This window comes from Ciona robusta, chromosome 4 (assembly GCF_009617815.1).
Source record: "Ciona robusta chromosome 4, ASM961781v2".
Lineage (NCBI taxonomy): Eukaryota > Metazoa > Chordata > Ascidiacea > Phlebobranchia > Cionidae > Ciona > Ciona robusta.
This window is the reverse complement of record NC_143238.1, coordinates 7513949-7528095: the sequence shown is the minus strand read 5'-3', so window position 1 is coordinate 7528095 and position 14147 is coordinate 7513949. Positions and strand designations below refer to the sequence as shown.

At 39.8% G+C, this 14147-nt stretch overlaps 2 protein-coding genes across 4 annotated transcripts; one reads left to right on the top strand and one right to left on the bottom strand.

Annotated features, from left to right (window-relative positions):
* Positions 1–668: 668 nt before the first annotated feature.
* On the bottom strand, positions 669–9503 carry LOC149737281 (ELKS/Rab6-interacting/CAST family member 1-like). Of its 3 annotated transcripts, none has more exons than XM_089876051.1 (21): positions 9367–9503; positions 7714–7767; positions 7314–7405; positions 6872–7015; positions 6382–6503; positions 6042–6196; positions 5641–5777; positions 5283–5342; positions 4836–4991; positions 4484–4651; positions 3997–4302; positions 3549–3689; positions 3178–3318; positions 2892–2984; positions 2716–2816; positions 2556–2661; positions 2153–2284; positions 1750–1910; positions 1423–1570; positions 1111–1203; positions 669–872 (listed from the first exon to the last, which is right to left on the bottom strand). In XM_089876051.1, the coding sequence occupies exons 2-21, from the start codon at positions 7757–7759 to the stop codon at positions 852–854; spliced, it is 2523 nt and encodes an 840-aa protein (XP_089732177.1). In that variant the 5' UTR covers positions 7760–7767; positions 9367–9503; the 3' UTR covers positions 669–851. The 3 variants fall into 3 exon arrangements, with proteins under 3 accessions (XP_089732177.1, XP_089732175.1, XP_089732176.1); XM_089876049.1 differs by having other exon boundaries at positions 9252–9386; XM_089876050.1 differs by having other exon boundaries at positions 6048–6196; positions 9252–9386.
* Positions 8738–13975, top strand: LOC149737280 (uncharacterized). The gene is made up of 10 exons (XM_089876066.1): positions 8738–9007; positions 9258–9460; positions 10667–10794; positions 11048–11139; positions 11284–11356; positions 11529–11686; positions 11945–12055; positions 12295–12973; positions 13393–13510; positions 13770–13975. Exons 1-10 carry the CDS (start codon positions 8902–8904, stop codon positions 13935–13937), a joined length of 1836 nt encoding a protein of 611 aa, XP_089732192.1. The 5' UTR covers positions 8738–8901; the 3' UTR covers positions 13938–13975.
* Positions 13976–14147: the final 172 nt, after the last annotated feature.

The following is a 14147-nucleotide window of genomic DNA, read 5'->3' as shown; positions in this document are numbered from 1 at the left end:
GTTCTCCAACCCTGGCCTGGATTCGAACGCAGGATCCCTGGTTCTCCAACCCTGGCCTGGATTTGAACGCAGGATCCCTGGTTCTCTAACCCTGGCCTGGATTCGAACCCAGGATCCCTAGTTCTTCAACCCTGGCCTGGATTCGAACCCAGGATCCCTGGTTCTCCAACCCTGGCCTGGATTCGAACGCAGGATCCCTGGTTCTCCAACCCTGACCTGGATTCGAACCCAGGATCCCTGGTTTTCTAACCCTGGCCTGGATTCGAACCCAGGATCCCTGGTTCTCCAACCCTGGCCTGGATTTGAACGCAGGATCCCTGGTTCTCTAACCCTGGCCTCGATTCGAACCCAGGATCCCTGGTTCTCCAACCCTGACCTGGATTCGAACCCAGGATCCCTGGTTCTCCAACCCTGGCCTTGATTCGAACCCAGGATCCCTCTTTCTCCAACCCTGGCCTCGATTCGAACCCAGGATCCCTGGTTCTCCAACCCTGGCCTGAATTCGAATCCAGGACCCCTGGTTCTCCAACTCTGGCCTGGATTCGAACCCAGGATCCCTAGTTCTTCAACCCTGGCCTGGATTCGAACCCAGGATCCCTAGTTCTTCCACCCTGACCTGGATTCGAACCCAGGATCCCTACCACCGAATGGTTAAAACAGTTATCATGTGTAAATGTTATTATTAAAGCAATGTTAAAAATAAAAAGAGTGCAGATTTGTGGCCACTAGGTGAGCAACAGAGCCACCACACGAGGGAAACAGAGAGCACCAAGCGATAATAACACTTAATGTTATTTCTATAAACACTGCAGTATATGGAAGTGGGGGGTTTCCCTAATATGATATCTCCTTCACGCCCAAATCCCATCCTCCTGTAAATGGAAATAATATATTATATTAAAACATAGTCGTCACAGGTTTTGAATATTTCGTAAAACAAGAGGGTGGCTTTCCTATCATGCAGTTACAAAAAGCTGTGTTAATCTTAAAACTGGGTTCGCTAAACCAAATATGACGTCACCTGTGATTTAAAGGTTGCCAGGTCTCACCATACAAACCCTATATTTGGAAATAATATTCATGGTATATAACATAACACATCGTACTTACCTCCTTATTCCTTGTTTTACGTTTGGCATCACTGCGTTTGGCATCACTGGCAATATCGGAATCTTCCTGCATCAACTTTAACCGGTTCTGCGTCTGATTGTAAAGGGGGGGGGGGGGGTAAGTGTTAATAATTGTTGAGGTTGGGATTCATAATATATTATATTATGGCATTGCTAAACTGACAACGATTTAAAAAAAAAGAAAAAAAAACATTTGCAAAAAAATATCTTGTGCATTAAAAGCAAATTTTCCAATCTGGATTATAACACTATGACATCATTATCCATGACATCATCACCCATGACATCCCACCTGTTGTTTAAGTTGTTGTACCAATGCATCCTTCTCCCTCCTTAACAAACAAACTTCATCCGCGTTCGATTTCTTACGTGGTTGCGATAACTCCAACAACGCTATGTTCGAATCCTTCTCGCTGATCGCTGCTAACAACGCTTCCTGTCTACAAACAATATTAATATCATCAACATGAAGTTCTGGGTGTGAGATACAGTAGGGCAGAGAAACGCCGAGTATTTAAACTACCGACTTTGTGTGCTTTTCCCCATTGCCGATGTTAATTTGGAAAGAAAATGACGGCTTTTGGTTTACACCCCCCAAACCACCCCCTAATATAATCACTTCATCTCGAGAGCCTCCTCCATCTGCTTCCTCCTCTCCCCTCTCAACTTCTCCAACATCCGATCTTTACTTTCCACCATGACTTCCATACTCGCGACTCTCATCCCCGTTTCCTCGAGGACTTGTTTCGTCTTCGTAAACTCAGCAACCAGCTCAGCAAGCTACAAACATTCGGTGAAATTATTTAATCATCAGAAAACACCTAATATACAAACGGTGGCTTCAAAACCTTATGCTAATATAAAGGTTTGGTTGCCTGGATTAAGAAATAAAACTCAAGGGTTACATTTCCCAAAGGTCTGCCGGCAAATTATGACAAGCAGTGACGTTTTAATGTCCGATACAGGCTGTCTAGATGCAACCCCTAAGGTTCCCAACCCCCCTTTATACACCCCCCACCCACCTGGTTCTCGGCCACCCTCCGCCCCTCCTCCACCCCCGCCAACACGACCTCCCTCTCAGCAGTGATACTAACGCTCTCACGCAAAGCTTCTTCCAACTCCTCTACTCGCTCGTCTTTCGTTTTTATTTCGCTCTGTGGTGGAAATACATTGTTATGTTGGTATGGTGGTTGATTCTAACCCAGGGGGTTATGGGTTCAAGGCTTGTCGTTTCTACCATTGTGGGCGTATGTGTCCTTGGGCAAGGCACTTAACGGCAATTGTTCCAACCCAGTGGTTACTAATGAGTTGTCCAAATTATCAGCCATAAAAAATAATCCCCCACAGAGTTACATACGTAACACCCGTGTTATACCTTAACCCCATCACCCCCATCACCCCCATACAACACCCCACCCAACGCACCAAATACTTTGCGACATCCCGATCTTGTGCGGCTCCTTTCCTTCGTGCTTCTTCAATCATCTCTGTTTGTAAAGATTTGATCTTCATGGTTTGTTCCTTATGTTTCCTGGTGGTAAGTTGGAGGTTATGCCACCGCGGTGTTAAACAACTGATGGCTTACTTTTCCATGGCCGATATTTTTTCATCTTTTGAGTGTTTTTCGTTTTCGGTTTCTTTGAGGATTCCCAACAGCCTGTCGAGATCTCCTTGGCAACGTGATGCCTGTAAACATTGTGATGTCATCAATGATGAATTACAACAACTCGTCGTTGCCACAATCATCCCAACTTAACCAACCTCGTCCACTTTCGACTGAACCTCAATCTCCAAATTACGAATCTTTGAATTAAATTCTTCCTTCGTGGTTTCCGTCATCGCTTGTTGTTGGGCCTATAGATATCTTATATATAATTGATGTGGTAAGGGGCAGGCCTCGCAAAAATCCATTTATAAAGAAACGTGATTCAGATTAGTTTTACACCCCATGATTTTAAACTTAATTCTATTCCACCAATAATTCGACCCCAACCCCCTATAACCCCAACCCCCTATAACCCCCACCCCCCATAACCCCACCCCCCACCTTCTTATGTTGATTCTGCAGTCTGTTGAAATCCTCCGTGTGTTTCTGGATGTTGATCTCGAGTTGTTTGATAAACGAATCTTTCTTCACGATCGAGGAAGCGAGGGAGGTCGCTTGTTCTTGTAGTTCGCTTATCGAGGTCTGGGGTGTAATGATGATGTCATCAATTGATGATGTCATCAATATATTAATAATGTCATAAAAAACTACTTGAGTAAAAGTACAAAGATAGAATTAGAAAAAAAGTTCTAAAGAAAAATTTTTAGTAAAAGTTTTTATAAAATACGATACAAGAATAATGTGTAAAAGTGTCAATAATTAAAACCAATTCAACCATATTCATCAGTTTTAATTAATATTTATTACATCACCTCTCTCTCTGTGACATCACGACGCAAACAATCCAATTGTTGCTCAGCGTTTTTCAATTGTTGATTCAAATCTGCTGATTCATCTCGTAACTGTTGTCGTAGCAACGATAGTTCGTGTTGTAACGCTTCAACGATTTTGTCCTGAGGGTTATAGTGATGTCATAAAATGACTTTGTTGTGTGGATGAGATTTGGCATGTACACATATACCTATGATATACACATTAATGTTGCATTGTGGACCATCTTTAATTGTATGTCCATTTTATTGCATTATTTTATACAAATAAGTTTGTTACTATATTGGTGAACCCTCCTATTCGCCCTGGAATAATGAAACCGTATTTGAATTGTCTGGATCCACAGAATGATAAGTAAATTGTCAATATTACATCAATTAAGCAGGGAATAAAATAATATGGTCTTAAAGAGCGTCTTGTCCCCCCCACCTTATCAGCGAGTGCTTCTTCCATCGTCGTCAACGCTGAATCGCTCGTACAAGAGTCTTCCTCCAATGCAACCAACGCTCGCTTCTTCTCCTCCAACATTCTGTCGCGCTCTCGAACAACTTCCGATAAACTCTCGATCTTTTTATGGAGGACCAAGATTTTACGATCCTTAACGTCCAGGGTGTCGCGTAAATGTGACAACTCCGACGCGTCGCAACTTTTATCCTCTTGGAGGCGCAAGAGATAATCTTGTTTTTCGTCCAGGATTCGTTGTTTTTCATCCAGGCGATTGCGCAATGAGTCAACCTTGGAAAACAGTTGTGTTTTGAGCTGGATATTTATGATTTATTAGGAATGTGGGGATAAGGGCTTTGTTCGAAAATAGATTAAACATTTAACAGAAATAAAGTTTCAAAAGTTTCAGCATACCAAGTTTAATCTTCGGGGATAATTATTATCTCAAGTTACAACCCCCAACACAACAAACCTCCGATTGCAACACAGACGCTCGTTGATCCTTAGCGTTCAACGATTCTTTCAGCACGTCAATGTGTTGACGGTTATCTGATTGTTGGTTGTTCAACGTATCCAACCTCGTTTGTAACGTAACTATCTCCGTCTCTTTCTTCTGGACATCAGATTTTAATTGGTCAACCTGGGGGGAAATCAAGGGTGTTATGTTGTATTGTGTATATAGATGTTTACAGCAACTGTGGGATAATTGTAATACATTTGTATTTTAAAACATAAGAATAAATTGTTTTTACAATTGGAAGCTTTAAACTTAAACATTAGATATGAAGACAATGGTTGTTATGTTTACAGAGGGAATCCACCACCTTATTCTTCATGAAGTCCGAATGACTCTTCACCGCTTCCAGTTGCTTCACATCTTCCCTGTGCTGAGTCATGATGATGTCGGCTTCGTGTTTCGTCGATTCAAGTTCGAGCTCCACTTCACGGTTCATTCGTTCTAAGGACGATATCTTTGCTTCCTGGGGGTCAGGGGGGGTTAGGGGATGAATGAGGGGCCTGGGATACGGGTAAATATATGGGTGTAGGCGAATACAGATGAATGCATCGGGGAATCTAAGGTGGTCGGTATGAAATGTGGGGGGGTTTGTTGTACGAGAGGTAAATTGGTGGGGGGAGGGGTGGTTTTTGTAAATTTAATTTTTGTAAATGGTAAGTTAGTAACGCAGACAAAATGTCTGTGACATCACAAGGCATGGTTGTGACATCACAAATAAACGATTGTTGGAACAATAGTTAAATAATTAATGAACCTTCGCGTCGATAACTTTGTGAATCGTCGAAGTTTCCTCGTTGCCATCCAAACAACGGTTCTGTGACATCACAATCGTTAATATGACATCATAATAATAGACATAGGGACCAAACCTGGGGTGGCAAGGTGGGCAGGCCAACCCTGAATTTCTACACTGCATTAATCAGTAAACATTACAACCAATAAGTTAGATTTGTTTTACAGGTATGTGTGTCTGACTATCCCTGCCTCCCCTGTGTTTATGTAAGTTTGGCACCAATGTTAACAAGACCAGATATAGAATAAAATGATATGAAATACAGGAATGTTATTTGTACGGGAAGCGTCCAACTTCATGGGCATTAGACACCACACACCTTGTACTGCTGTACTTCTATATTCTTATCATGCAGTAAGTTTTCCATGTGACCGAGTCTACTTTGGTACCCGATGATCTGAGCCTTCATTGAATCCACCTCCACGTTTAACCCTTCGTCATCAGATTTCGGTAAACCTGGATATAATATATCAGTGTTAATATATTTATGAAGTGTTGGTACTTAGATCACGAAACATGGGGTGATTACAAATAAAGTTACAAACACACGCAGTAAACTACATTTTATGAACATTTTCATCATGTGTTGTATTTCATGTTACTATTAGTTACAATACTAGACCTATTGCATCGCCCTTCATATTGATAACAATGAAAACCCTACCTCCCAATTACCCCCAACCCCCAATAACCCCCCTACCTCCACAAAACCCCACCCACCCTTACACTGCAACATCTCCAACAACTTGCGAACCGATTCATCCCTCGTCCCCAATGTTTGTCGTTGCGCTTCAATCCTCGACTCCAGTTCCTCCATCGTGGATTGTAACAACTCGTTCTCGCGTAATAATCGGTCATAATTGTCTTGCATTATTCTACAACAATACAATTGTTCATGGGCCAATGTAACTTTGTGGGTGAATTTTTTTTTACATGGCCGACAATTTAGACAACCCAATAGTGATCATTGGGTTGGAGTAATTGCTGTTAATGTCTTGCCCAAGAACACGTACACCTACAATGGTAGCAGCGTCGAGCCTTGAACCCCGACCCCCCTCACCTTGTAGACTCCTTATCGCCCCCATCTGACGGCGAGGTCACGAAATCCTCGTGGAGAAGTTGGTTGAGGTCGCGTTGTGCACGTAGTTCGTCTTGTAACGCTTGGGTGGTTAAATGGAGGTGCTGGGGGGGGTTTATGTATACGGGTTACTATTATACAGTGCTACTATATTTTATAATATGGGGAAATGTACAACTCATGATAGAGCTGTATTACACCATACTCAAGTTAATGTAAGTTATTCAGGGCAAACTCCCTTCCATCCAACACTTCACTCACACAGAGAAAAAGAGCGCGTTTCTTATGAAACAAAAACCCAGACATTTCCGAAGCAGGAAATGCACAACAATGACTACATCTCCAATAATGAACAACAAACCACCCCATTTGGAGAGTACGTGATAGGCTATACAGAAATATGCCAATATATTGCAAACAAAGACTCAAGGTGGAAAACATGGGGCAAAGCATCGCCAATAATATAAAACACCTGATTCTCTTCTTGTGTAACTTTAAGTTGTTCCTTTAAAGTAACAATCTGATTTCTTTCTTCTTTTCTCAGAGCTCTCTCCTTCTTCAACTCTGGACTCCAGAATGTTTTGATGCTGTTCATGTTGGATTGGAGTTTGCTCTCCTGTGGTGGGGAGGAATTAATTAACATTATCATTACCGGGGAAGTACCATGGGTGACATTCAGTGCCAAAATCTGTCCGGCTACCCCAGTTTTGGAGCCCCCACTTATACCCATTACACTAACCCAAGGAAAACCATGGGAAGGCGCTAGAGAGAATACCATACCCAGCAATCATATAGAAGCTTGCTTGTTTTATCCAAACTTTCCGCTAAACAAAAGAGATAAAATTCGCACATAGGCTCAAGTTAGGCACAGGCGGTCTATACACCCCCCCACTTCATCACAACCAAGTACTAACCTTGATATCAATCTCCCGTCTTAATGATTCAAGATCTTGTTGTAGTTGTAGGATGAAGTCGCCCCCGCTGCTACGTAAGCTGCCACGATCATCTATAAAGGTATATAGGTGTTTTGAACATGACATAATTACTGTGGAATCAACAGTCGTTATAACATGCGTGTTCTGTTTCATACACCTCGTGCTTACGAGTTACCACTTAATTTAGTAAAATATCCCATTAGTAAACACTGAGTTGGAGCAATTGTGAGGTATCTTGCCAACAAATGCCACAATGGTAGCAGCGATGAGCCTTAAACCTGTACTATCTGGTTTGGAGGTGAGTGTGCTAACCACTTATCATGTCAACATAAACAAACAGACAAAGGATAAACTTGTTAACACAAACCAAGCGACCCACCTTCCCCGTTAACTTGGAGTTTGTTTCCGTCACTTGATGACATCATAATCACCCCTGTATTAACAATTGTTTTATTTTAACCACATTTCTCCATTATGACATCACAGTGGTTGCTATGACGCTCGAGGCAAGATATGCAAATTAGGTTGATAACAAATAAACCTAATTTATGTTTCAGCTAAATTATAAATTAATAAAAACAAACAGAATATTTTCAGGCGACAACAAAACAATAACCTTGAATTGGTTGCACTACTTTTACAAGACATACAAAATCCATTATTTATATGAAATAACTTCGAGACGTTGGTAATCCTATATTGTAAACTACAGCACTAAGTAATATTTGAGTATTTTTGTTTAACACAATAAATATAGGTTGATAGGTCTCCAAATATAATAAATTAAATTCAATTAAGATTTTAATAAATATTTAATTAGATTTTTGACGGCTAGTTTTACAAAGTGTCAACAAAACAACAACCTTGAATTGGTTGCAGCAACTTTACAAGGTGTTATCAATACAAATGTATTAAAAAAGTTTTACAAAATATAAATTAAAATGCAATTATTATTTTATTAATTAATCGCATTATAAATGTTTTGAATTAAAACAAACATTTTAAAACCACAACAATTAAACATCACAACAGCCGTGTGTGATGTAAGCGAAGGTATTATGACATCACAGTCTAATGCATTGAGTCACACAAACATAGAAACAATATAAACAGGATTGCGACAGTTGAACAGGAAGTAACTGTTGTGATGATGTCATAATGACTATTTCCGCGTTAAGACCTAATGTAGTGCAGAGCGTTGTGTTGTGTGAAAGTTAATGTTATTACAAAAATCTATGAATTGCATTGTTGATTAAGGATATCATACGTGGTGTTGGAGGTAAAGGTAGTGAATTATGACATGTTGGATGGCCGTCTTCACCTGCAATATTATGTGTTTGTGTCGTGTGAAAGTTATAATGTCATATGAACGTAATATTCAAAAAGTTATAACTTGCAGAGTTAGAATAAATAATGATGTTTAAGGCATGAGGTGTTGCCTGCATGCGCACAAGTCTTTAGATGTTTACTCCTGCAGTGACATGGCTAATATGATGTTATACTTATAGTTGTCAAACATAGGAAACCTCATTGATTAAACAACAATCATGTATTATTAAGCCATAAAATGTCAATTGAAGAAAACTTTTCAAATCCGAGGATTTATGACAACAGTAATCAAGACAATGGCTCGTTTATGATGTCACAAACAAATGAACTACTTATACAAATTGGTGAGAATTCTATTTGTTGCAAATTATTCAATTTCCATTTATGTGTTGTTTTTTACTAATTGTTTATATACTGTTTAGCAAAATGTAGGTTTACAAGTAACCGCAGATGTAACTTTGTGGGGGATTTTTTTTTCTATATGGCTGATAATTTAGACAACCCATTAGTGACCACTGGGTTGGAGCAAATGCCGTTAAGTGACTTGTCCAAAGACCCTTTTTACCCCCCACATATTAAACCCCCTACCCCCAGGTCCATGGAGACACATAGGAATCCTGGTTGGGTTCTTAGTGATCGTTCTCGGAGCAGCGGGCAATGGGTTAACAGTGGCAGCATACGCAAGAAACAGAAACCTCCAAACCTCATTCAACGTATTGATCGCTAATCTATGTTTAGTGGAGCTGGTGTTCTCAATCCTGGTGATTCCTCTCACAATACCAGGTTACATTACAGGGGTAAGATTAAATTAAAAACTGGGGAGGAAAGAATTTTGTTAGAGTGGATTTTAATATGTATGGATACAGTATGCATGTTGGAAAAATTGGGAAAATCTGGTCTAAAACCGAGGTATCTTGACAAGAACCTTACTCATACAGAATAGCATTGGCTTATCCCCAGTAGAGCTGCTAAAGCCATTGTAGTGTTTGGTGTGAATACGTTATCAGCAAACTTGCAGACGCGATTTTTATTTAATCTCAATCATCTCTACTTGGTTGCTGGTAAAGAATTCTTCGACAAAAACTTATCCTTAACCACCAAACCCAGCTATACCAACGGTGTAATGCATTGCCTAATCATAACGTAACGGAGGATTCTTTACTAGCGCCCATAACTAATACAATCTTCCCAGCTAACCCAAAACCAAAAATATGCCCCCAACGGTGCAACGCATTGCATAATAAATAACATAACGTAAAAGAAACCACGTAATTTAATACTTTCTCACAATCCGCCATCACAAACACACCTGCTAAATTCGAACCCGATATTTCAATGTTTACTTCGCTCCCCAATCAACTTTGACCCCAACCTACGATTTCTATGAATATGCTCATCAAATTACAATATTTCTATTTAAATCTAATGCAAAATTAAATAATTTATTCAAATAATTAAACCATAGTACCTATGATTAAACTAATTAAATTAAATATCGCGTTTATTTCAACTTTAAATATCAGCATGACTTGACAAATATTTACCGTGAAAGGTCATATCATGACGTCATATACAAACCAAAACACACGGAGTTCGATTCCCGCCAAACACACAATATATGTTCACATGCGTTAAAATAAAACTGTATGTTATTGTTTTGCCAAATCATTGATTACCACGCAAATGTTATACACGAATTTATTTTACATTGTTCCTAAAGTTCGATAAATGTAAAAAAAAATCAAGGTATTTTTTGAAACATAATAACTTTTACATAAACGCTTTTTATAACGTATGTAAGATCTGGTCCACACCCCGCCTTGTTGTATCACCTCATCTACATAGAATAGTTGGGTTTAAAACATTATTATAATTATTTTTAACATAAAATGCAATATATTCTTTTTCTTTGATACATTGTGTTATAACCTCTCGTACACAATATATGAACCTTAAAAGTTAAACTTTCAATAAATAATTTTCACCCCAAACTTTACCCCCAGCACCCCGTATACTCTCACGCTGCATGTTCACTTGTGGGCTATCTCTACTATGTATCGCTTGCATCATCCCTTCACAATCTGGTGGCAATCGCTGTTAATAGATATGTGGGAATCGTGAAACCAAAACGGTAATTACATACAATATTAAATCATAGATAACGTGACTTCTTATATTTAAATAAGGAACTGATGATGCCAGTTATTGCCACAATATATCTCTTTCATATTCTATTAGTTGCCCTTTGTTTGCTTTAATATGAAAACTGGATCATGGAACGTACCACACATATTTCATAGTTTCTAATCTTATTCCATTTTGACATAATACACTATTATGACATCATCACCATTATGATATCATCACTATTATGACATCATCAGGTATCAGAAGCTCTTCACGGGTCGCCGATTAAGGATTTGCATCTTGACGATATGGTTGACCGCACCCTTGCTGTATCTACCCATTGTTATTGGTGAGGAATTATATTACAACATGGTTTTGTTGTCAATTTCCTTCTCTTTGTTGTTTTAAATATTGTGGTTCTCGCTTTCGTATTCGAGATAAATAAAATGGAATACTATAGACATATTCAAATAACATCCACTATATTCCACAGGAGGTGGAGTTGAATGGAGGTCGAATACATTAAGATGCTCCATTGGTTCGGAAGGAATCGTGCCAGCAATTAAGTAGGTTGGGTTGTATCGGAACTATCACAAAGTTACATACATGGTTACTTGTAAGCGGGCATGAAGTGTATGGGACAAAACACCCGTGTTATAATCTAAATACTTTAACATCATGGATAAACAAGTTACATTTATTTATCTTTTCCTAATACCCAACAATCCCCACACACAGATGGTACAACCTGGTATTGAACATAATCTTTCAAGCTGTTCCCCTCGTGATATTGATTGCACTTTACACATCGATACTGAGGAAAGTACGAAGGATTCAATCCAAGATGAAACTTCATAAATCAACGAGTGTCAGTCGAGTGGTGAAGAAACCATTGGGTTAGTAACAAATTGACTCAAATAAATTTTATATTTTTAACGCATTTTAAGAAACCTTTTCTCCAGTAGTTTTTACTGTAGGATATTTTAACGACTGTTGTTTAAGTAAGTAATACCTTGGCTTCTAAAACTACATATGATAAACTCATTAATAAAATATTTGACGAAACCCTTCATTAGAATGTCTGACATAATGTCACGATGATTCGGACACATGGTGTCGTATTGTAAACTAACATTCATGTCCCATTATCCCAGGCAGTGTTTCCAGCAACCAACCAAACCCATCCGGCAACACTAGCGATGACACCGATAACGAACTTCGACCTTCAAGTCTTATAGAGGGGTTCAAGTTCAAACCCGTGCATGGTGAGTGTGATGTCATCAATGATGTCATATTTGTGATGTCATAACAGTTTTCTATTCTATAAGAAAGAAACTGGGAAGCAGGCCATAGTTGGCACGCTTAAACAATAATTTTCTGCATTAATTGTTAAACATTGGGTTAGATTTGTTTCAAAAGATTGTGCGTCAACTATCCCTTGGTGTTTATTATAACTTGCCCCATTACCCCATCCACAATATTGAACTGCTCAATTTCTTTCCAGTTGAAACAAGTTTTCATTCGGAGAGCGATCACCGCGTTAACTCAACCGGAACCGACCAATCACAGGAGGCGACGGTGGTCAAACGACCTAAGAAACGAAACAGCATCTGGGCGATATTATTGCGCAATAGTCAGAAGATTGATCCAAAGTTTAATCCTCCGGAGATTGAACTCCCGGATGGTGGGAGCAACATGGGGAGCAACACTGGATGCGGGAGCACGGGGGATGATCTCAGTGAGGCTGAGGATGAATTGAAACCTCCGGTCAATTTGAGGAAGAACAGCGGAACAATACGAGCCCTGAGGAGGAAGAAATCACTTAGCGTCCCGACTTTACCTCAGTTTAACTCCCATAGTTGTGAGGATAAGTCAGAAGAACCGAGTGGGCAATATTTACAAGTGTCGAAATATCAAGACACTGATTTATCCTTAAGTGATACAACCATGTCGCGCACCAAGTCAGCGTACAACCCACGCACACCAACTATCGAGGAACCCGCCCTACGCACCAAGTCATCGTGGTCGGTCCGGATAAAACAAAAGGGTTGGAGCAACTGGAGTATCCGTAGCAACAGCGACGTGGACGACGGACACCACAGGACAAGGTCGGGAACCATAGCGAGGAAAATTCAGGATAAACGAGCGAAAAAGTTGAAAGCTGACAAGCGAGCTAGGAGAAGGTAAGTTGCGATCATTGTTTTGGTGGTTGGAGTATTTGCTTCTAGACCAGGTACAGGTTAATGTTTGATGCCAACATTGTGGGCGTATATGTCATTGGGCAAGACACAACGTTAATTGGTCCAATTCAGTGGTCACTAATGGGTCGTCCAAATTATCAACCATACAGAAAAACAATCGCACACAAAGTTACATTGTGGTAACTCGTAAGCGGGCACGAGGTGTATGAAACAGAACACCTGTGTTATAGTGACTGTCGTTGCCCCAACATACGAGGATAAATAAGTTACATTTGCGGTAATTTGTAAGCGGGCACGAGGTGTAAGAAACAGAACACCCATGTTATAACTTCTTTTATTCCTCCTTCACTAATATAAACAACTTACACCCACCCACCTTAATACAACCCAAACCTCACCAGGGAGAAATTAATGAAGAAGCGACACGCTCGTGAACGACAACTTGTCTACAGTAGCTTAACAATCTGCATCGCGTTTGCCGTGTGTATTCTACCAACATCCGTGTTGTATCTTGTAACGGTGGGTGTTATAGGGGTAATGTTAGGGGGGTTTGGTATGGGGTTGTAGGGTAAAGTAGATGTATTATTGGTGTCTGGGGTTCCATGTCACCAGAACATGACAATGTGACATTGTTATGTTCCCATGTTTGACTATTATGAGTGTAACTGTATTTTATCAATGTCACCCAAGATTTTGCTAAAACTTAAAGAACATGACTCGTATATACATGATGCTGCATATTTCCACTTTTGTCATAAACCCCATTATTACATCACAGGTGTTGTTCAATGTGACCCCCCCACCAAGTGCAATCATGGTGGTGGGCTACATAGCGTGGCTGCATGCCGTCGTCAACCCATTCATATACGGCTACCTTAACTCACAATATAGGAAGGAATATATAAAGATCATGAGGCTGACTAAGGAAAAGTTCATAAAGAAATAAATATTTTGTTCATTATTTAATAAAACATATTTCGAATACCCTGTGTCATGGATTATAGGAGTAATATTAGGGTGTTGATACGCAACACCAACTTTTAAAACACGGGTGGTATTTTGTGTTTCGCATCCCAAATTTTAAGTTGAAACCGGTTTTACCCTGCGGTTAGATGTCTATACGTACAAGCAGAGCCAGATTTTGCACAAAACTCAA

What these genes read in the sequence shown, in the direction of transcription:
- LOC149737280 (XM_089876066.1), top strand. Translation starts at nt 8,902, where the DNA reads ATGTCAATTGAAGAAAACTTTTCAAATCCGAGGATTTATGACAACAGT. An exon ending in TGAACTACTTATACAAATTG is followed by an intron (nt 9,008 to 9,257) that starts GTGAGAATTCTA and finishes CCCTACCCCCAG; the next exon opens with GTCCATGGAGACACATAGGA. An exon ending in TACCAGGTTACATTACAGGG is followed by an intron (nt 9,461 to 10,666) that starts GTAAGATTAAAT and finishes CTTTACCCCCAG; the next exon opens with CACCCCGTATACTCTCACGC.
- LOC149737281 (XM_089876049.1), bottom strand. Translation starts at nt 9,273, where the DNA reads ATGTGTCTCCATGGACCTGGGG. An exon ending in TAGAAGTACAGCAGTACAAG is followed by an intron (nt 5,343 to 5,640) that starts GTGTGTGGTGTC and finishes GTGATGTCACAG; the next exon opens with AACCGTTGTTTGGATGGCAA. An exon ending in GGAGGGTGGCCGAGAACCAG is followed by an intron (nt 1,911 to 2,152) that starts GTGGGTGGGGGG and finishes GAATGTTTGTAG; the next exon opens with CTTGCTGAGCTGGTTGCTGA.